This window comes from Cinclus cinclus, chromosome 19 (assembly GCF_963662255.1).
Source record: "Cinclus cinclus chromosome 19, bCinCin1.1, whole genome shotgun sequence".
Taxonomy (NCBI): Eukaryota; Metazoa; Chordata; class Aves; order Passeriformes; family Cinclidae; genus Cinclus; species Cinclus cinclus.
The window spans coordinates 5,395,193-5,414,952 of NC_085064.1; the positions used below are offsets into that span (position 1 = coordinate 5,395,193).

The window sequence follows — 19,760 nt, forward strand, 5'->3', positions numbered from 1 at the left end:
ACGAGGGCTACCCCGAGCAGTTGGGGTTCAGTCCCCACGGCGGGTGCTGGAGGGGCGAACTCCGGCTGGTTCGGCCGGGGACCCAGCAGCGCGGCTCGGTGCCTCAGTCTGCGGGGAGCAGCCGGGTGAAGGAGCCACGTCCCGCCCCGCGGGCTGGGCTGTAAACCCGGCTGTGGGACCGACGCTCCCCACGGCGCCTTCTCTCCACGGCGTCCCTGACAGGCACCGGCCACCGGCGGAGGCTGCGCTGCCGGGATTGCGAGAAATGGAACGATACTCGTAACTTACACGAGGTTTTCTCAGAAAAGACAGTGCGCGGCCCGGGGGGCGCGGGCACGGAGCGCTCCCGGCCCCGCTCGCCAGGACCGCGGCTCTCGCCCGGCCGAGGTGCGGGCAGAGGGGCGGTGTGGCGCGGCTTCGTCGCGGGGCTGTGGCGTCATCGCCGCGCGCCGCAGCAGCGGGAGGGAAGCGGCGGCGCGGCGGCCGTGGCGCGGCGCAGCAGCCGGAGCGATGCCGGGCCAGAAGTCTTTCCGCCGGCGCAGGGAGGACGAGGAGGAGGAAGAGGAGGACGAGCAGCTCGCCGAGGAGGTCAGGTGGGTCGGGTGCCGGCGGGGAACCCGGCAGTGCCCAGCGGGAAACAGCGGCGCCAGGTCCTGCGGCGGTGGAGGGACGGGACGGGACGGGACGGGACCCCGGGTGTGCTTTAGTCCGGCAGGGCAGTGTCCGGGCGGCGCGACATCGTGTCGTGTCATTTCGTCACGTACGGCTGTGCCGGGAGCGGTGACGTCACGTCACATCGCTGTGTTGAAACACCGTGTTGTGGTGTGACGTCACAGCGGTATATGATCCCAGAAATTACGGATTCCTCTCTATTTAGGAAGAAACACTTGAGATTTCAATTCACCATCAACTTTCTTTAGAGTCACTCGTGCCTCGATGTGTTTTGGCTCGTCCTTCCCACATTGGCTTCTTCTTCAAGCCTTTCGGTGTTTGGTGTGCTGCCTTCCTCAGCTGAGGAAAGGCATCAGAAAGAAACAGATCCTTTTCAGGTTTTGTGTTCTGTTTTTAGTTTTTTTTCTGATTGCTGTTTTTAGGTGTTCCGTTTTTAGGTTTTTTTCTGACTGCTCAAATATGTGGAATTGTTTAAATAAATAGAAAATACCTATTTAACTCGAAACCTGAAAAGTGGATGCTGATATGCAGAGGTTTAGGGCAAAGATGAATAGAAAATTCTGTGTTAACTATAGAAAATAAAATGAATTAATCAAAACCAAAGCATCAAGTACTAAGTAAAATGCCTTTTTTTTTTTCCTTTAGGTTAAAACTTGAGGAAGCCAAAGAAGTTCAGAGCCTTAGAAAGCGGCCCAATGGCGTGAGGTAAGGGATGTGGCACTGGGGAGTGGAAACTGTGTTTTGTCCAGGGGTGTGATGTGACAGTCCTTTCTGTCCTGTCATCTGCCTCTTTCCACTACAAACCATTATGTCAGACACTACCAAAATTATGTTCCTGACAAAGGAATTTCTGTGTTAAAGCCTGAGGATGGAAAAGACAGGGAGACTTAGAGAAGGCTAAAGCAATGCAGTAGTGTTGGTATTATGTTACCTTCCGCTGAATTTTGTCTTTCTTTATCTGCCTGACCAGTGCTGTAGCTCTGCTGGTGGGAGAGAAGTTGCAAGAAGAAGCCACACTTGTGGTAAGTGCTGGACAGTTCCATCACCTCGGGGCTCAGATGTGATGGTGTGAGAACACTGAGTCCAGCCTGAGGCAGGACTGATGTCACAACTCAATTCCTAAATGTTTCCTGTGGTTTTATCCACTAGCATTAAACTAGAGGGAGGCTTCAGGGATTTTTGTTATTTGTTTTACAGGATGACCCATTCAAGATAAAATCTGGGGGAATGGTGGACATGAAGAAGCTGAAAGAAAGAGGCAAGGATAGGTTAGTGCATATGAGCTCTGAAAATCTCTCCCTGGACTAGTATTTAATGACAACTAGTAATTAGTTAACCAGAGGTTTTATCACATTGACGAGTTTCATATAATGCAGTCTGGCCAGTTGCTTTTGCTCTAAATTGTTAAATTATTTCTAAAAAACCATACACACCTGTCCCAAAAAGCCCAAACAGCCAACCAAAACCTGTAAATATTGTGGTTTCCACTTAGGATTAATGAAGAGGAAGATCTGAACTTGGGAACTTCCTTCTCAGCAGAAACCAACAGGCGGGATGAAGATGCTGACATGTGAGTCATGCTGTGTTGTGTCTCTGGTGTTGAATCAGGCTGGGTGGCCCTTCACCGTTTATTTTTTTATGTTCTGGATTCTGAGTAGTCCCAGAACATCTCCCCAGTTCTCAGTGAAAGTTTCCCTTGCCCTTTCACTTCCTGCCTGCCACAATTGAGAAGACTTTTTCATGGATAAAGCTAGGGGGTGCCAACCAGCCAGCTTGGCACTAAATCCCAGTGAGAGCCTTCTCTGCTGGCTGTTAAAGATTTTGGAGGATCTGATTATTTCTTGGACAATAAATTCTTGCTGCTAGTATTAGCTGAGTGCTTTTGGAGAGACGCTTCTTTCCTTTCTCCCCGTTGTCAGGACAGAGATGCAGCTGTGCTCCAGCAGTGCTGGAGCAGAGTACAGGAACAGAACTAAATGTCCCGTCCCTTGTGTGCTGATGTTTAGGATGAAATACATTGAGACTGAGCTGAAGAAGAGAAAGGGAATTGTGGAAAACGAGGAGCAGAAGGTGAAGCTTAAGAATGCTGAGGACTCCCTGTACGAGCTGCCGGAGAACATTCGTGTCTCCTCTGCCAAGAAGACTGAGGAGATGTTGTCCAACCAGATGCTGAGTGGCATTCCTGAAGTGGACCTGGGAATCGAGTATGTGTTCACAGATCTGTGGGTGCTGGCAGGACTGATGGGATGAGCAGCTGTTGGCTGGCAGAGCATCGTTCTGCCTGGATTACCCAGCCCAGTGTGGGATGGGGTGGGATTGAGCCTTGTTCTGGATTGGTGTGGTAATTAGCACAGCACGACCTACACAGCCTAGGTGCAGCTCTATCCTGTGACTTGTGGGAAAAGGCTCTTCTGTGAGCTGACCCCAGCAGCTTTCTGCAGGACCCCTTTGTGTCCTGCGCTGAAGGGATGCACAAAGATAGGAGCTGCTATTTTGCCTTTGAAACAAAGTGTCCATTTCTATAGGACTGCCTCCTCTCTCAAAAAGTGCATCAGATGCCCCAGCAGTGCTATTACTGTCCTCCAAATCCATGCACTTAGCACTTCTGTGCCTGCTACCCTTTCTGTGACTGAGTTTGTGTTTTTTTCTTCTAGTGCAAAAATAAAAAACATCATCTCAACTGAAGAGGCCAAGGCCAAGCTGCTGGCAGAGCAGCAGAACAAGAAGAAGGACAGTGAAACTTCTTTTGTTCCCACCAACATGGCTGTTAATTATGTCCAGCACAACAGATGTAAGTCTTGAGTGTCTCTCCTGACCCAGTTGCTCTGCCCCATCTTGCCTAATTAGCCACAGAAACCAATTCCAAGAAGGCTGGTTCTGAGTTTCCATTTTTTCTGATAAAAATCACTTAACAAAGGCCATAGAAATTCATCCATCTGGATAAGAGTGCTCCAGATAATATTCCTTATCTGATGTTTTGCTTCTTGCAGTTTATCATGAGGAGCTGAATGCACCAGTACGAAGGAACAAGGAGGAGCCAAAGCCCCGTCCACTGAGAGTGGGGGACACGGAGAGGCCAGAACCTGAGCGTAAGTTCCAAATCTGAAGGGTTGTAAGGAGCCACTGAGGCTCTTCAGGGGTCCTGTACACAGGAATGATCTGGCTGCTTGCTGCCTCTGAGTGCTCTGAGGTGGTGGGGGTGGAGCAATCAAAGTCCAAGAGAGCCAGCTGTTGCTCCACTAGATCACACCTGAAACTCTGGATGGAGGATGTCTGTGGAGGTGCTCAGGGGTGGAGTGGTGAAGGTCACAACTGAAGTGTTGCCAAAGCTGTCTGACAAGGGTTTGGTGGAATAGCAAAGGGTGTAAGGAATAACCTCATATAGTGAGGAGCTGTCTAGGGAAGGTGGCAGAGTTCAGGAAATGGCTCCTGTGAAAGAACAGGGATATAAAATTGCCTTTTTCTTTTGAAGGGTCTCCTCCAAATCGCAAACGTCCCCTTAATGAAAAAGCCACAGATGATTATCACTATGAAAAATTCAAGAAGATGAACAGGCGATACTGATGAATGTGAATTGAAGCCTTTGGAGTTGTTCCTATTTTCCACCAATAAAGGATTTTGTGTCAGTGACCTGCGATGGATGTTGGGAAGAGCCACTACCTTCAGATGCTGATGTTACCTGTGAAGCTTTTCCTGTGTGATCTTGTAGTGAATCAGTTTGCAGGTGATTGTGAACTCTTTGGTTGGTGTAACTTTGTATATAAATATGTTCTTGTAAATGAAGTTTTATAACGGAAAATGAGCTTTCATGGTTGGCATTTTTAAGTGAGAAAACAAATTGGCTTTTATAGATTTTTCTTTTCACCATCTTAATTACTAAAGAGATCCTTTAAAAGCAGCAGTGCTGTTCGCTTTGTAAATGTAAAGCTTTTGGGAGCTTGTCTTCTTGTCCACATGTCTTCCCCAGAAGAGCAGTGTGGATACCTGTAGTGAAGATTTGTAATTTGAAAACAGTAAAAGTGTTTTTTAAGTTATTGTAGCATTTTTTCTTCTGGAATTCATGCTGATGGGTTTTTCCTGGTTTGGTAGTGCTAATAGCCAGGCTGTCCCATTGCTCAGAAGTGACGACTCCAGGGTAGGGACGGACAACCTGAAATTTCACGTTTTCTCAGAAAACTGATAGAATTTCCATGCCAGGCCAGGGATGAGTTTGCCTCTGAGCAGGTCAGCAGAGGATCCCTTCAACAGGTGGCCTTAAGCCAAGACAGCGAAGATTTAGATTAGATATTAGAAACAAAAATTTTTTCGGTTCGGGTGGTCAGGCTTTGGCATAGGAATTTGGAATAGGGAACACCCAGGGAGGTGGTGGAGCATCATTCCCGGAGGTGTTAAAGAGGTGTCGGGATGTGGCACTGGATGGCGTGGGCTTTAGTGGGCTTTAGTGGTTACGGAGTTGCAGTGCTGGATAGGCGGTCGGACATGATGACGTTAAATGTCTCTTCTAACTATGATGATTCTTTGATTCCTTCATTCTAACACCCGGCCACACGGCCACAGAATATTTAATAACTCCACTGCGCGACGCCGCCTTCCGCTCCCGACACCAGCGAGTGCCCGTGCAAACATGGCGGCGGCACCTCAGCGCCGGCCCCGCCCAAACATGGCGGCCGCCCTCAGCGCTGGCCCCGCCTCTCCCAGCACCCGCCATGGCGGCGGCGGAAGCGGCGCCGAGGGGCGGAAACGGCGGCCGGGCGGCTGGGCCGGGCGGGCGATGAAGCTGCGGCGGGGTGCGCTGCGGGCGGCCCTGGCGTTGGTGCTGCTGCCGCTCCTCACTCCGGCCGGCGCCGTAGAGCCCATCAGCCTGGGACTCGCTATCGCGGGCGCCGCTGCCTCGGCCCTCACGGGTTTCATCTCCTACCCGCGGCTCTACTGCTACTTCAGGGAGTGCTGCCTGTACCGGCACGACCAGCGCGCCGCCGCCGGTGCGGGACCGGGATGGGCTGAAGGGAGGTGGCGGGAGGGCGCCGGGGCAGCGGCGGCGCCGGGAGCCGGGCGGAGCCCGCGGGGCCTTCCCTTGGGCCGCCGCTCCTGGCCGGCCCTTTGGCCCCTGCCCGGGGCTGGCGGCCGCCACCGCGGGCGGGGTGACACCGCGCCCGGCCCGCTCCCCGCCGCTGACGGTGTGGTCTCTCCATGCAGCTCTGCAGGAGAATTTGGACAAGAAGCTGTTCGGACAGCACTTGGTGAGCAAGGTGGTTGTGAAAGCCGTGAGGGGCTTCTTGAACAATACCAACGCCAAAAAGCCTCTCGCGCTTTCCTTGCACGGGTGGACTGGAACAGGCAAAAACTTTGTCAGTAAGATCGTCGCCGAAAGCATTTATAAAAGAGGTCTGCAGAGTAAATATGTCCATCAGTTCGTGGCAACTTTACACTTTCCTCACGCTCACAGCATCAATCTCTACAAGGTAAGAATGAGCTGTGCTGCAATGAGTTATAAATGTCATGGCATGATGGGTACATCAGACCTAGATGCTATTCTATGCAGTAACATGTATGTTATGCCAATTTTTTCGATCTGGACAGAACTGTGTGGATCCTAACATCCCTCAGGATTTGTTTTCCTGTGAATGTGGAGGTTTTTGAACGTGTTTTGAGCCTGTCTTTAGGGAAGAGTGATATGGTTTAATTTTCGTTCTGCACTTTGCTTACAGATGGGACTGACTTAAGGATAAACACAATTCCTGGTTAGGTAAAGTGTTGGTGGGCACTGCAAAAAACTAAATTGTTCATGACTCTGGGAAACAACCTAGTGACCCCGAGGCTTGTCAGGCACCATGGCAAGCTCACACTGGCTCTCTGGGGCATCACTGTCTATTCTGCTGCACACTGAGCAGGTTATTTACTTTTCTGTGGATCCATTTCCAAGCTGTAAAGCAAAATCACAAAATACTCTGCTGTCAGAAAGGTACAGGCAAATGTATTTGGAATTGTGTCACTTCTGTAGGCAGGGAGATACCATGGAGCAGTAGCTCAGATGTGTTTTTTATGGCTTTTTTTGTTCTAACTTTGTTCACTGCACTGTTTGAATGAGTACCACTGTCTTGTAGTACTGCATCTTGATATTCAGTTTGTATGTGTTAAAAATGGCAATAGGATGGTCTACAAACCTGATTTCTAAATGGAGGAAATAGACATTTCCTCTTTTACAACTTATTTTCCCCCTTCTATTAACTGAGCCATTTTGAAATAATGCTTTTCTGCATTTGTTTTGAGGTGAATGCACTTGGGAAATTTGCTGCCCCAGGCAGTAGGAGGAAGTATTGCTGCTTATCCCCGATATACCTGCAGTTCAGGGACTGAGTAGAATAAATACTAAAGTGATGAATCACTGAAAATAGTCAGAACAGTTATTTCTCATTCATCTACCAGCACATCAATCCTTTTCCCCCCAGTTAATGCATTATTGATCTTGAATGTAATACTCAGGATGAAAATGCAATGCTTAATTGAGAGACTCATTCAGTGCAATAAAGCCTTAGCCTTTCTGGACAACTGTTTTAAGAAGGACTTGTAATTGTCTTCATTTAACTTCTGAATGATTAAAACACAGAGAGTTAAATTTTGTTTCTGCTTCTGCCAGTGACTGCAAGGTGCAATTGCCAGGTACAAATTTAATATTGCTTATATTAAGGTTTTTTAGACCAAAGTGCTGCCAGAAGTCATCATCTGGCTTGTCAGAGCTTGGCTTTGTGTTGCTGTTCCTTGGTGGGACCCATTTATTTGTCCTACTGTGCACTTTTGCTTTTTATAGGAATATCTAGGAAAATGTCTGCTTCTCCTATCCTGTCTCTTTGTGTCTTAAAGTTTTTCAGAACCAGCATGAGATTTTGTTGAGGTTCCATTTACAGCTTGTAACCGTGTTTTAGTCAAGAAGGCAAAGCTATTAAAATGACACCACTGAAACAACTCCTTCAGGACAAGGTTCTATAAGCAGAAAGTGCTATTTTTTTCTGTCTTTTCAACACAAACTCTTTCAGCATCTTTCACTTTTATGGCACTCAGGACCAGTTGCAGTCGTGGATTCGGGGGAATGTGAGCATCTGTCCCCGGTCACTCTTTATATTTGATGAAATGGATAAAATGCATGCAGGACTCATTGACTCAATCAAGCCCTTCCTGGACTACTATGAGCTGCTGGATGGGGTGTCCTACAGACAAGCCATCTTCATCTTCCTCAGGTAAAGTGGCTTCTCAGGGTCGCTGTTCTGTACACTCCATGCTTTTTACTTCGTAACTTCAACTTTTTAAACTACCCCCAGCTACAATCTCTGTTTTCTCTTTACTTAGCAATGCAGGAGCTGAAAAGATAACAGAGGTAGCACTAGATTTCTGGAGAAATGGGAGGACAAGGGAAGATATCCAGCTCACAGATATCCAAAATGCACTCTCTGTGTCTGTCTTCAACAATAAAAATAGTGAGTAAAACTGGGATTGCTTTTGAGGTGGTAAAAGTTACACAAAATGGATGGGCTGCTTTTAGCTGCATTTTTAGAATCTATGGTTTCTTCTCGATGTGGCCTCCAACTTTTGGCTTGTGAGAAGCAAAAATGCAGTTTTGGGGCCTGCAGTTGGCTCCCAGGAAGAGTGAAGATTAAGGAGCTCAGTGTGCACCCTGGCCACCAGCCTGTTTGCTGCCTCCTGGACTGCACATTTTGGGGGAAGTGCTTCATAGGTTTCCTCACACAGGACTTCTGGTGAAAAGGAGTTTTAGCATAATTATGCTCTAAGTTTAGCTTTAGAAGCAAACTCATTGTACTTATTTAAAAGTTTAGATACAAGCTCCAGAAAAAAGAAATAAGAAAACTAGTCTGGGAGAGCTGATAAGAGAGAGAAAATCTGTCCCTCTCTGGATGAGTGAGGGAAAGGTATGAGACCAGCATCTGGAGAGCAAGGCTCAAGCACAGTCAAAAGTCATTCATTCAGCCTAAAGGACCACATTTATGTGCCTGTCCAAAATTCTATGCACAAAGTAACATGAGAAAGGGCTTTTACTGACTTGTGCATTATAGTGACCTAAAATCCCAGGTGAATACTTAGCTGTGATCTGCCCCTTGCTCCCATTCAGCCCGTGGTAGTGTTTAACTAGAGAAATACTAACATACCTCTTTCCCTTCACAGGTGGATTTTGGCACAGCACCTTGATTGACAGAAACCTCATTGACTACTTTATTCCTTTCCTACCTCTGGAATACAGACATGTGAAAATGTGTGTCAGGGTGGAGATTGAGTCACGTGGCTACACTGTGGATGAAGACATTGTGAGCAGGATAGCTGATGAGATGACCTACTTCCCCAGAGAGGAGAGAATCTATTCAGATAAAGGATGTAAAACTGTGGATGCAAAGCTGGATTATTATTATGACTTCTAATGCTTTATTGCTACAACCTGCAAAGAAGCAAATTTAACTTAATTACAAAGTGGGGGACCTGAAACATTTCATTTTTAAGTACTTTTTAAAGAAAGGAACACTATTTTTTAACTGGTATGTAAATAAGCAGCAGTGCCTCTGCATTTTTGTCACCAGTCACGGCTCCAGAGTGCTTCAGCCTTGTGCTGTGAAGTAAGAAGGAACTGCTTTGGGAATTCCTGGATCTGGCAGGGCTCAAGACTCCTTGAATCATGTCTTGGTCATCAGACCCGTCTGGCAGACACTTGACAGGTACAGAAGGACTGAGACTATAACTTAATTCAATTTTGCTCTGATGTTGATGATCTCTAGACAATATTGAGAATTTTAATCAAATTCTTGTGTCTCTGAAAGCCATCCTTGGTCATCTGTGGGAATATGCATTAAAAATAGAACGTGTATTTCTGCCTTCAACAGCTTGTTGAAGATAAAGGGCCCCGTAAAGATAAGGGGGGATTCTGGAATTTAAAGATCTGGGCTCTTCTGTCCAACGTGACACAGTGCCATAGTTTTTTTCAATACCAAGGTATAATTTAGGCTTCAGTGTGTCAAACCCAAGAATATAAAACTCTTTGTTGTGAATAGTGTTCAGAGAGCGGACTTAATATTACAAGTGAGTTAAAATCTTTAAATGCCACAGTGGTGTACTTAATTCCTGTTTTAGGTTAGTCTTCATGTATAAAGTTGTCCACAGCAGGCTCTCCCAGGAGAGGAGAACTATGCTCTGGGAGTGCTGAGTCAGCTTCATGGAAAGGCTGCAACGTCATGGGAAACGTGTACAGATTAAATTTTACACCATGGAAATTGAAAAGAGGTTTCTCTTCTTCACTTGCATGTTGAGTTCAGGGGTGAGCTTGCAGGGGTTTCCCTTTTTCATCTTCTCACCATACTGTGTGCCTTTGAGGCAGGAATGGAGAGAAATCTAAAGGCATTTGGAAAAAAAAGGCCATAAAATGTGTCCTCTGTGGTTACTGTGAAGGGTGTCAGACTTGTTTCTGAATGTGAGCACTGCAGAGGCTTTTTTCATTCCAGTTGCTGTTCAAAATAAACTTTGCTCATCAGAATTTTTTTTTAGCTACCTTCTGGCATTCTTTGCATTCAGTGATTTGATATTAATTTTGCACAAATTTACTCCATGTTGAGGAAGAGTGCACTGCATTCCTGGCTGTTCAAGCTGTGCTTGAGTACAGCTATGTCCCTTCTCCAGTTCAAAGGGCAGAGAGATAGGAGATGTGACTCTCTGCTATGTGGTGAAACAAATCAAGCTTGGAGTGGAAACTGCACTTCTGGGCTGTTCATACTAATTACAGCTGTGTGTTTTGTAGAGGCAGATTTCCTCACTGCATGTGTGCTCAGTAAGGATGAACTTGTCTTGCAGAGACCAGTTAAAACCCTGCTGATCATCCCCTCCTCCCACTGTGGTACCACTGCCTGAACAGTGCAGGCTCTCTTCTAAGCCACCCACGTTTTCAGTGGCAGCATCTTGGAGTTTTCTTTGCAAGGGGGCGGGGGAAAGGGCCAGTGAGGCTCCAAGTGTCCACTGGCTCTGAGGGTGTGTGATATGCAAATTATCAATCCTACTATTTGTCAGCAAATGAGTGCTTTGAATGCAGGTATTTATGTTTCTTGGACTTCCTGATCATAGCAAATAACTGGCTAATGAGAAGGAGATGTAATGATGATAAACTTGCATTACTACAGTCTGGTACCAAGAGAGTGAGTACAGCCAAGATGTCTTGTGGCTCTTCCAGAACTATCTTAGTTCTGCTTTTTTTCTGCCAGTGCAGCATCAATACAGGCATTTGCTATACCTTGATAGCCAGTATTTCATGGTATCACAGCCCTGCAGGGCCCAGGGTAGGTGGAAGCTTCCTCTGGAGAGCAGGAATGATTCAGAAAGGGGGGAGACTGCTTGTACTTTATCTCTCTTCTGTTCTGCACACCTGGCCAGGAGCAGCTCCATCTGGGTAAAAGACATAGCTGTGCCTGAAATCACTTCCAGATTTGGTCCTTTGGGTCCTGCTGTTATTCCTCTGCTGTGTGGTTTCAGAGCTAACGTCCTCACTTTCTTGCTATGACTGGGTAACTAGGCTATTATTCTATTTAACAGGCCATTTAAGACTGGATCAGACAACTTAAAGGAAAATGTCATGGGGGAAAGGTCTGCTGCCCAGAGAAACAGTCCATTGGCCAGCTGAGAGGAGCTGAGCAGTCCCAAGAGTAAATTCTGTTCTTACCAGAGTCCAGGACAAGCAGCTGCTGCTTTAGTTAAACTTTCTCCAGGCAGCGTTTTGAGATCTCACACTGTGCTCATAAAACCAGAGGCCATGGTTTAAATTCACTGAAATAGGAAGTGCTGCAGTCCTGCCAGCCAGAGGCAGCCTGGCCTCAGAGCCTGGTGTGCCCAGGGAGGGACAAGCAGCTTAAAGTGTGAAGTCCAAGTGAACAACAGAGCCTGTGCTTCCCAGGCAGCTCCCTGACATTTCCTGGTGCATCCTTAGGGCCCAACAGGTGGTTCACCACTGACCCTGCAGTGAGGTGTGAGCTGCTGCCAGCAGCTGCCCCACACTCACAAAGGAACTGTAACAGAAATGTGCAGTGCAGCTGGTTGCAAACTGCACAAACTAGTACTTTCCTATATATGCAAATGATTAACCAAGAGAGAAGAAGTAACAGGATTTATTCCAACTGCAGTACGGTAGTATTTAGTGTTTTGAAACAGCACAAATATTTTCTTTTTGGAGTAAGTGAAACTGGATGCAGCATATACAACTACAAACAAATCAGTTAGTAGGCAAAACATCACACTGAAAAGTGACAGTCCAATGTCCCAAGGTTAATGGCTTGCAAGTGTTTGACTCTGGAGGTTGCATCAGTGTGAACAGTTTGCCAACGTTTGACAAACTCCAGTGGAGCTGCAAAAGGCAATCAACACTTTTAATTTAGAGCTTAACATGAGTGCTAAACTCTCTGTTGTAATCTGAATTAGCATAATTGTAATGAAACCTACAGTTTAGCATCACCTCTTAAAGGAAGTTTAAGAACAACTGAGGGAATAGATGATGCAGCACAAAAACAGCCCCATCCCTTGTACCAATTTAAAACCACAGTACAATCAATAAAGTGAAAGGCACTTCTGTCTTGCATTAGAACATTCGATACACAAGTGATGGGAGACTAAGAGTTAAAGCTTGCAACAGCATTTAAAACCCAGTCTCCCTACTGGGTGAAGGTTAAATTCATCTTTCCCAGCTTCTTAACTCATAGCTCAACCTTTCACACAGGCATGTTAAAATTACTACTATATAACATACCTAACTAGTGAGGTATGAGATTGTTGCTGTTGTTTACACTTCAGCATAAAAATACACTATTAAAAATAACTTCTTCCATCCAAGTGTCTTCCAAGCAAGGCGAGAGGAGCATTATCCACACCTTGACCATTAGGAGCAGTGGGAAGGGAGCACTAAAGACCTTGCAGACTTCAGGCCCAGAAGCCCACACACACACATTAACCTGACAAACTGCAACAGTCGAATTCTCATGAGAGATTTTTCTGCTTAAGTACAGAAGACTGGCGTAGTAGGTTGCAAAAGATCTCTCAGATGAGTCCCCCAGTTTAGGAAGACCTGGAGTCACAAATTTATGCAGCCCCTTTAAAGAACACTTAATAATTTATTTTTCCCCAAAGAAACATGGGGTAAGCTCTTACTTCTTCCTCCCCTGCTCTCTCTCTATTATTTAGTAACAGATTCCTAGGAGCTCATAATGACTTCCCCTTTTACTGTACTAGATGTAGGATAATTCCCAGCTGAAGCACAGGAAGATTTCTACCATATCATCTTCTTACTGCAATGCACCAAGGAGTTCACCCCTGTGTGATCATAGTTCAGAATACAGCACACATCCCTCCATTTCACTATGAATGTGTACATGGAAGGGACTATGACTATCTGGAAAACTTCCTCTCTTTTCCTATGTTCCAATCTAGTTTATGTGGAAAGAGGAATTAATACTTAATCCCAACACTTGGAAGAATAAAGCAGGAGAGGCTGTATCTAGTGCTGTGTGTCACACTAGAAATTCTCTATAGATTAAAAGAAAACTAAAGGGGGCAACATTGGGATACCAGCCAGTTCAAAGATGAACAGTGCTTAAAAGCCAGGTTGGATGACCTGATTGAGTGGAAAGTATCCCTGCCCATGGCAGAAGATGGCACTACATGATCTCTTAAGTCCCAATTCTATGTTAAGTTAAAAAAAAACAACAACAAAAAAAACACAAGCTACAAAGCCCATACAGCTCACTCCGGTATTTTCACCATACTCCCTGCAGCAGTAAACAAGTGTAAGTGCAAATACACAATTTCCAAAGCACTCTGAAAGTGCTCTGGAGACTCAAAGTGGAAATCAACCCCTGACTTTCAGCTCTCTCATCACAAGGTCTTCATGAATATCCAGCTTGGCCTGTACAGTCTTGCAGCCTTTATCAGAGTAGATCTTCTGCTCCTTGGGGAAGTAGGTCATCTCATCAGCCACTGCCTGAACAATCTTCTCATCCACAGCGTAGCCACGAGCTGTCATTTCAGCCCTGACACACATCTTCACATGCCTCTGCTCCAGGGGCAGGAAAGGGACAAAGTAGTCAATAAGGTTCCTGTCAATGATGCTGCTGTGCCACAGCCCACCTGGATAAATTGGGGGAGAAAAAATTGTGAGAAGGAATTTCTCTAAACTTGATCCTGCACATGACAGGATCCACAGGTCAGGCTGAATTCACACAGCAGTTTTTCTCAGCCACTGAGGAATAAATTTCCCATTTTGGGGGCAAAGTGACTTACTATTCTTGTTGTTGAAGACTCCTACAGAGAGCAAGGGCTCCAGGTCTTTCAGCTGAATATCTTCCCTGCGCTTTCCACTTGTCCAGAAGTCAAGAGCTGCTTTGTTAATTAAATCACCACCTGCATTGCTGATCATAAAAGAAAAATGTACAGTGGTAAAATACAGACAACAACTGAACCTGAATTTCTTCTGCAGCCAGTTACACATATTGCTAATCTCCCTGATACCAAAAAAATCATCAGAAAGAACCCTGTAAGCCAAGATTTAGGGAAAGTCTCCAGTTCTTTAAGTGGCCATCAGTTTGTGGTAGGTTGCCCCCAGCCAGCAGCCAAGCACCTACACAGCTACTTGCTTACTCCCTCCTGCCCCCTCAGTGGGATGGAAGGAGAAAATAGGAAGAACAAAGTCAAAAACTTGTGGGTCAAGATAAAGATAGTTTAATAGGAGGAGAAAGAGTAGGAGGGGAAAAAACCCAAGGAAGACTAAGGAAATCACACACTACCCCACAGTCAGACCAACTCCCAGGCAAATGCTGAATAACCATCACCTTAAATATGAAATCCCACTTTTTTCTCCACCCCTCGTTTTATTGCTGAGCATGGCATGCCACAGTATTAAATATCCTCCTGGGCAGTTCAGGTCAGCTGTCCCAGCTGTGTCACTCCCATCCTCCTGCTCACCCCAGCCTACTGTGAGAAAAGCCTTGAAGCTTTGCAAACATCATCCAGAAACAGGCAAAAAACATTGGCATGTTATCAACGCTCTCATAGCCACAAATCCAAAACAGCACCAAACCAGCTGCTCTGAAGATAGTTAACTCCATGCCAGCAAGGTCCAGTACTTGGTGCACTCATCCCAAAATGTGATCTCTCTCATGCCCTGTGCTCTGGGCCAGCTTAATGAGCTCAGCACGCTGCAATGGCCATGCACAGCACCAGACCTGCTCCACTACAGGCACAAGCTCAGAGTCTTTGCACAGAGAATCTTCCCACCAGAGGATGTTTTTTGCTGTTCTTTGAATGAGGTCCCCAAGAAGCATCATTATCATCATAAATAAACATTCACTATTTCAAAATTACAGAAATCAGTAGCACAGACCTGAGGAAGATGAAGATGGCTTTCCTATAGGACACTCCATCAACCTCCTCGTAATAGTCTAAGAAGGGCTTGATGGCATCAATGACACCTGGATGCATTTTGTCCATCTCATCAAAAATGAAGACCGAGGAGGGACAGGCACTGACATTGCCTCGAATCCAGTTCTGCAGCTGTTCCTGGAACAAGAGGTTGAAAGCCAATGAAAAACAAGGTCTTTACTGGATGTAATGCAAGATTCTTGCATGTGACAGATTCTGGGGACACACTGTCAAATCTCAGTATCCCACACTCACTGGCCAGTGAATGAAAGAGGAAAACTAACAAGAAAATGGTATCACCCAACACATGCAGACCAATGTCCAGCCAGAGCTAGAGCAACAACCACCTTGGAAACCAACGTTCCCCCATTTTTTCCTTCTTCAACCCCCGTTTGTATGGCAGAGCACGACAGCATGTGGTATGAAATATCCTTTTGGGCAACGGGGGTCAGCTGTCCAGGCTCTGCCCCCTCCCCATCTCTTGCCCACCCAGCCTGCTCGATATGAGTGGGAAAAAATAGCAAGCTTTGAAGATCTGCAAGCACTATTGTAACAGCCAAAACACCACTGTGTTCTCAACATTATCAACGCTGCTTCAGCCATAAAGGCAAAACACGGCCCCGCGGGGACTGTGGAGAAGATTCCTTCCATCCCGGATTGCCGGGATAATGCAGCTGGAACGACAAACTCTCCTTGCAGCGAGCACGGGAATCAGCAGATGGCATCAGTGAGTGTAGCGCTAAGAAATGAAAACTATCTCGGCTTTGATTTCCCGGTTTTTTGGTGCCTTTTACTTCATGTGTGAACCTCCCTCCATTACGTATCTCCTAAGCATCAACTTTGGAATACCCAGCTACACACCTCCAGCTGTCAGGAATACGAATCAGAATATTCTGAGTTGGAAAACACCCACAAGGCTCATCGAGTCCAACTTTTAAGTGAATGGCCCATACAGGGATGGAACTCAAAACCTTGGCATTATCAGCATCACCAGCTGAGCTCATCCCAGTGGGGCAAACGTGCGGGAGATGTGCAGGACACCCCTCAGCAGATGGTTTAGGGACCGACTGCGGGTAGCCGGGACACCTCCTTCCCCTCCTCACCTTGTAGAGCTTGACCTGGTCGTGGTGGGGGAAGTGCAGGGTGGCCAGGAAGAGATGGACGAACTTGCTGCGCAGGCCAGCGGGGTGGACCTGCTCCGCCAGGATCTGGCTGAGGAAGTTCTTGCCGGTGCCGGCCCAGCCGTGCAGCGACAGCATCAGCGGCTTCTTGGGGCTGGGGTTGTTGCTGAAACCCAGCACCGCCTTCAGCACCACGTCCTTGGCCAGGTGCTGCCCGAAGAGCCTGTTGTCCAGCTGCGCCTTCAGCGCTGCGGGGAGAGGGACAGCTCAGCACCGCCGGTCACCGCGCACGCCCCGGGCCGCGCTGCCCGGTGACCGGCCGAGCTCGGGGGCAGCCCGGCCGCCCCCCGCCCCCGCCGTACCGCTGGCGTTGAGGCGCTGCCCGGCGCGGGGGCAGCACTCCACGTAGTTGCAGTAGAACCTGGGGTGGGACAGGTAGCCGGTAAGCGCCGAGGCCACGCCGAGAGCCAGCCCCACGCTGAGCGGCTCCAGCGCCGCCAGCCCCGGCAGCAGCGCCCACAGCAGCGGCACCGACCGCGCCATGGCGGCCCCGAGCGCGCGCGCCAAGCCCAGCGCGCCTGCGCGCCCCCGAGCCCCAGCCCCGTGAGGGGCCGCCACCGCCGCCATCTTTGTGCCGGGCAAAGATCCCGAATCCCGGGATGGGGAGGCTGGGAAGGAGCGCTGCGCGTCACCTGTTTCCCAATCCACCGGGGAAATTAAACCCTCCGGCACCGCCTTTTTTAGTGTTAGCGAGGAAGGGGTTACTTTATTTTGGCCAGGCCGACCAAATTGCAGCCTCCACACAGACACAAAGTTTTTTCACTTATTTATACCTTTATAACAAGCAAAGAAATTATTGCTCATCGGTTCTAAATTACATTTTTAAAATTAGTTACTATTCTACCCTCTATTGGTCATTGATTTCTCGCTTCTTATACTAATTAGTCGATAATTTTCGTCTTTTTAGCATTATTTTTCTTCTGGTAGGGACTTTACAATGCAGAAACGGAGTCTTTGCTAAGTCTCCAACAAAATGTTTTCTACAAAATGTCCTTGTGGTCCATAATATCTACATTCCAGGTGTTCAATGTCAACAATACATATTTCTATCTCAGGCTTTGTCCATTGAGGCATATCAGAGTAAGTTTATCAGAACGTGAAGTTTCAGTAATTTTTCCAAGCTGTGTTCCCTGCCCGTTGATTCGTGTCCTTGACACCACAGGGAAGAGCCTGATCCACCTTCGTGGCACCCTTGCTTTAGGTATTTATACACATTGATGGAGTCTAGCAATAGCATTTGCCACCCTGATGTTGCCATAAACCAGCACAGCCTCTTTGTGCCAATATAAACCAAGAAATCAGCAAGGAAAATGCTCCGGTGCTGCTCGGAGAAGCAGGGTACACAACTTCTTGTGGGATAAGGAATATTTAGTTAGTGCAGCCTCTGCGGCTGGTAACCCTTATCTTCCACAACCCCACCAAAGGAAGCTCTCACCACCATGCGAGGGAACACTAGCTCTGCCCTTACCACTGCCTTACCTCTGAAATTCAGAGTGCCTTCCTTCTTGCAGCACTCCTGGAAGCGGCACTTGAGCCAGGAGTCGGAGGAGAAGAGATGCCAAGCCACGGCAGCGCTTCCCGCAACGACCGAGACGCTGAGAGGGTCAAAAGCCGGCGTCAGAGTGGGCACAACAACAAAAATTACAGCAGCCTTCAGGAGCTTCATGGTGCCAGCCTAACTCAGCAGGAAAAGAAACCAAAACAGAAACCGCAGAAAAAACTTCCTGGAGCTTGGAGCCTGGGGCTGGAAGCCAAGTCTCCTGTAAGATGGAGGTGTTAATGAGTTAACAGACTTATCACGCTGCTCCAGGAGAACTGAAAGTGTTGGGAACAAAGCATTGCATAGGCAGAGTGAGAGTTTCACTAGAACAATCCCAGCTCTGATGGGAGGAGGACTGGAATCTCTCAGCATCTTAACCAAGGTGCTAATTGAGCTGGTGATTAACGGAGAACACAGAGATGCTTGTTTTGGGCTTAAGTGCAAATGGTTGTGCACACGACATTACACAGCCCGAAGCACTGCCGGGGGCTCTGCAATTCGCAGCACTGAACGTGTCAGAAAGCTGCTTTGTGAAAACCAAGTCCTCGGAGCCTATCTCCCCACCACCAAAAAAAAAAAAAAAAAAAAAAAAAAAAAAAAAAAAAAAAAGCGAGTTTGCAAAGGACAGACAGCGGAAAAGGTTTTGTTTTTGTTTGTTTTTTTTTTCATGAAGAAAGCAGACACTCTTTTCATTAAAAAAAAAATCGAAAAATCGTGAAACGCACTTCTCAGTAATTTCCATTTTATTTTTAAAAATCTCATTGGAAAAACACTGAGCACCGTTATTTAAAATAACAGTATTCAAAATACCTGCTCAAGATTTGAGGACTGTCTTAGCAAGAGCGCCCAGTGCTGCTGACTGCCGAGCAGCCAGGAGTGACATTGTTCCCTGCTTGAGAGGATCCAGGCTGTCAGCTGCCATCGACTCTTGGCTCTTTATTCCAAGGCTGAAATAGGTTTCATTCCTGGGTTTGCCCAGGTGTCCTCCAAGCCCCGGGGTGGGCTGCCAGGCACAGAAGGAGCTGGGTTTCCAGGGCTTTTCAGCTGCTATCTCCACTTGGGGACACCCAGAGACTGCAGAGAATCCAGAGGAAATAACTGAACTGGCAGTGGGATATGCAGGAATCCGTGTCGCCTGGGCTCTCTCCGAGCTCTCTTGGAGACAAATAAGTTTTATAAAGGTGGTTTAACATCGCTGAAAATGCTGTGAGTTCTCCAGTCACCTCTTTCTTGTGCACAGACCCCCTCTGCATCTGCCGGTGCTGAACACTAGATGGGGCGTCAGACACAGGGTTTGGTCCAGGATTTACAAGGGAGAAGAGTTTTTGCAGAGGACTGAGTCATGCTTGAGAAAAACAGCGGAGTGTGGACACCCATCTGCAGAGCTGACAACTTGTGTTGTGAAACATTTCTTGGGATACACAGCAACCCGACCCGCGGCTGCTGAGGCGTCACGGAGAGACAGAGCTATGAGGGCCATTTCAGCAAAACAGCCGAAGTCATCCTACAAAGGAAGGTGGAGAGTTTGGTTTAAAAAATCAGGTTGTTCAGCTGGGATCTGCAGATTCTCGTCTGTCCATCTGAATTAGTGTGAGCAGGTTGCCTTGCTCACGTCTCAGGCTTCAGCAAGTATTTCACCATTACCCTATAGAATCAGTGTGATCTAACAAACACATACGGGGACTGTCACCCCTGAATCTCTCCAGGATAAAGGGTAGTGCCACATTGTGTCAAAGGGTGAATCAGTTTCGCGGCAGAGTCTTTTCTGACTGATGTGTGAAGGGGGTGAGATGTCCTGAGCAAAGTTTTAATTGTGCTTTTGTGTGTTTTCACAAGGTCTCAACAGTTTGGAACGGACTGCAGCTCCCAAAACACAGATGGGAAATGCAAAGTGATAACGCTAGAAACAGCACAGAGAAGGAGAA

At 47.2% G+C, this 19,760-nt stretch overlaps 3 protein-coding genes across 6 annotated transcripts; 2 read left to right on the plus strand and 1 right to left on the minus strand.

Annotated features, from left to right (window-relative positions):
* Positions 1 to 466: 466 nt before the first annotated feature.
* Positions 467 to 4,711, plus strand: C19H9orf78 (chromosome 19 C9orf78 homolog). Its single transcript, XM_062505803.1, has 9 exons — positions 467 to 593; positions 1,318 to 1,377; positions 1,643 to 1,694; positions 1,870 to 1,940; positions 2,165 to 2,242; positions 2,679 to 2,876; positions 3,327 to 3,463; positions 3,663 to 3,761; positions 4,145 to 4,711. The coding sequence occupies exons 1-9, from the start codon at positions 511 to 513 to the stop codon at positions 4,234 to 4,236; spliced, it is 870 nt and encodes a 289-aa protein (XP_062361787.1). The 5' UTR covers positions 467 to 510; the 3' UTR covers positions 4,237 to 4,711.
* A 717-nt stretch (positions 4,712 to 5,428) lies between these two features.
* LOC134051592 (torsin-1A-like) lies at positions 5,429 to 17,904 on the plus strand. 2 transcript variants are annotated; one of them, XR_009933799.1, is made up of 6 exons: positions 5,444 to 5,654; positions 5,869 to 6,134; positions 7,732 to 7,907; positions 8,017 to 8,144; positions 8,848 to 9,389; positions 17,807 to 17,904. XR_009933799.1 is itself a non-coding variant. In XM_062505427.1 (5 exons), the coding sequence occupies exons 1-5, from the start codon at positions 5,444 to 5,446 to the stop codon at positions 9,096 to 9,098; spliced, it is 1,032 nt and encodes a 343-aa protein (XP_062361411.1). In that variant the 5' UTR covers positions 5,429 to 5,443; the 3' UTR covers positions 9,099 to 10,201. The 2 variants fall into 2 exon arrangements, 1 of the variants encoding a protein (XP_062361411.1); XM_062505427.1 differs by lacking the exon at positions 17,807 to 17,904 and having other exon boundaries at positions 5,429 to 5,654; positions 8,848 to 10,201.
* On the minus strand, positions 11,811 to 19,306 carry LOC134051594 (torsin-1B-like). 3 transcript variants are annotated; one of them, XM_062505430.1, is made up of 6 exons: positions 17,906 to 19,306; positions 16,598 to 16,734; positions 16,218 to 16,483; positions 15,077 to 15,252; positions 13,978 to 14,105; positions 11,811 to 13,824 (listed from the first exon to the last, which is right to left on the minus strand). In XM_062505430.1, the coding sequence occupies exons 1-6, from the start codon at positions 17,959 to 17,961 to the stop codon at positions 13,547 to 13,549; spliced, it is 1,041 nt and encodes a 346-aa protein (XP_062361414.1). In that variant the 5' UTR covers positions 17,962 to 19,306; the 3' UTR covers positions 11,811 to 13,546. The 3 variants fall into 3 exon arrangements, with proteins under 3 accessions (XP_062361414.1, XP_062361412.1, XP_062361413.1); XM_062505428.1 differs by lacking the exon at positions 16,598 to 16,734 and having other exon boundaries at positions 17,775 to 19,306; XM_062505429.1 differs by lacking the exon at positions 17,906 to 19,306 and having other exon boundaries at positions 16,598 to 16,778.
* Between the last annotated feature and the right edge of the window lie 454 nt (positions 19,307 to 19,760).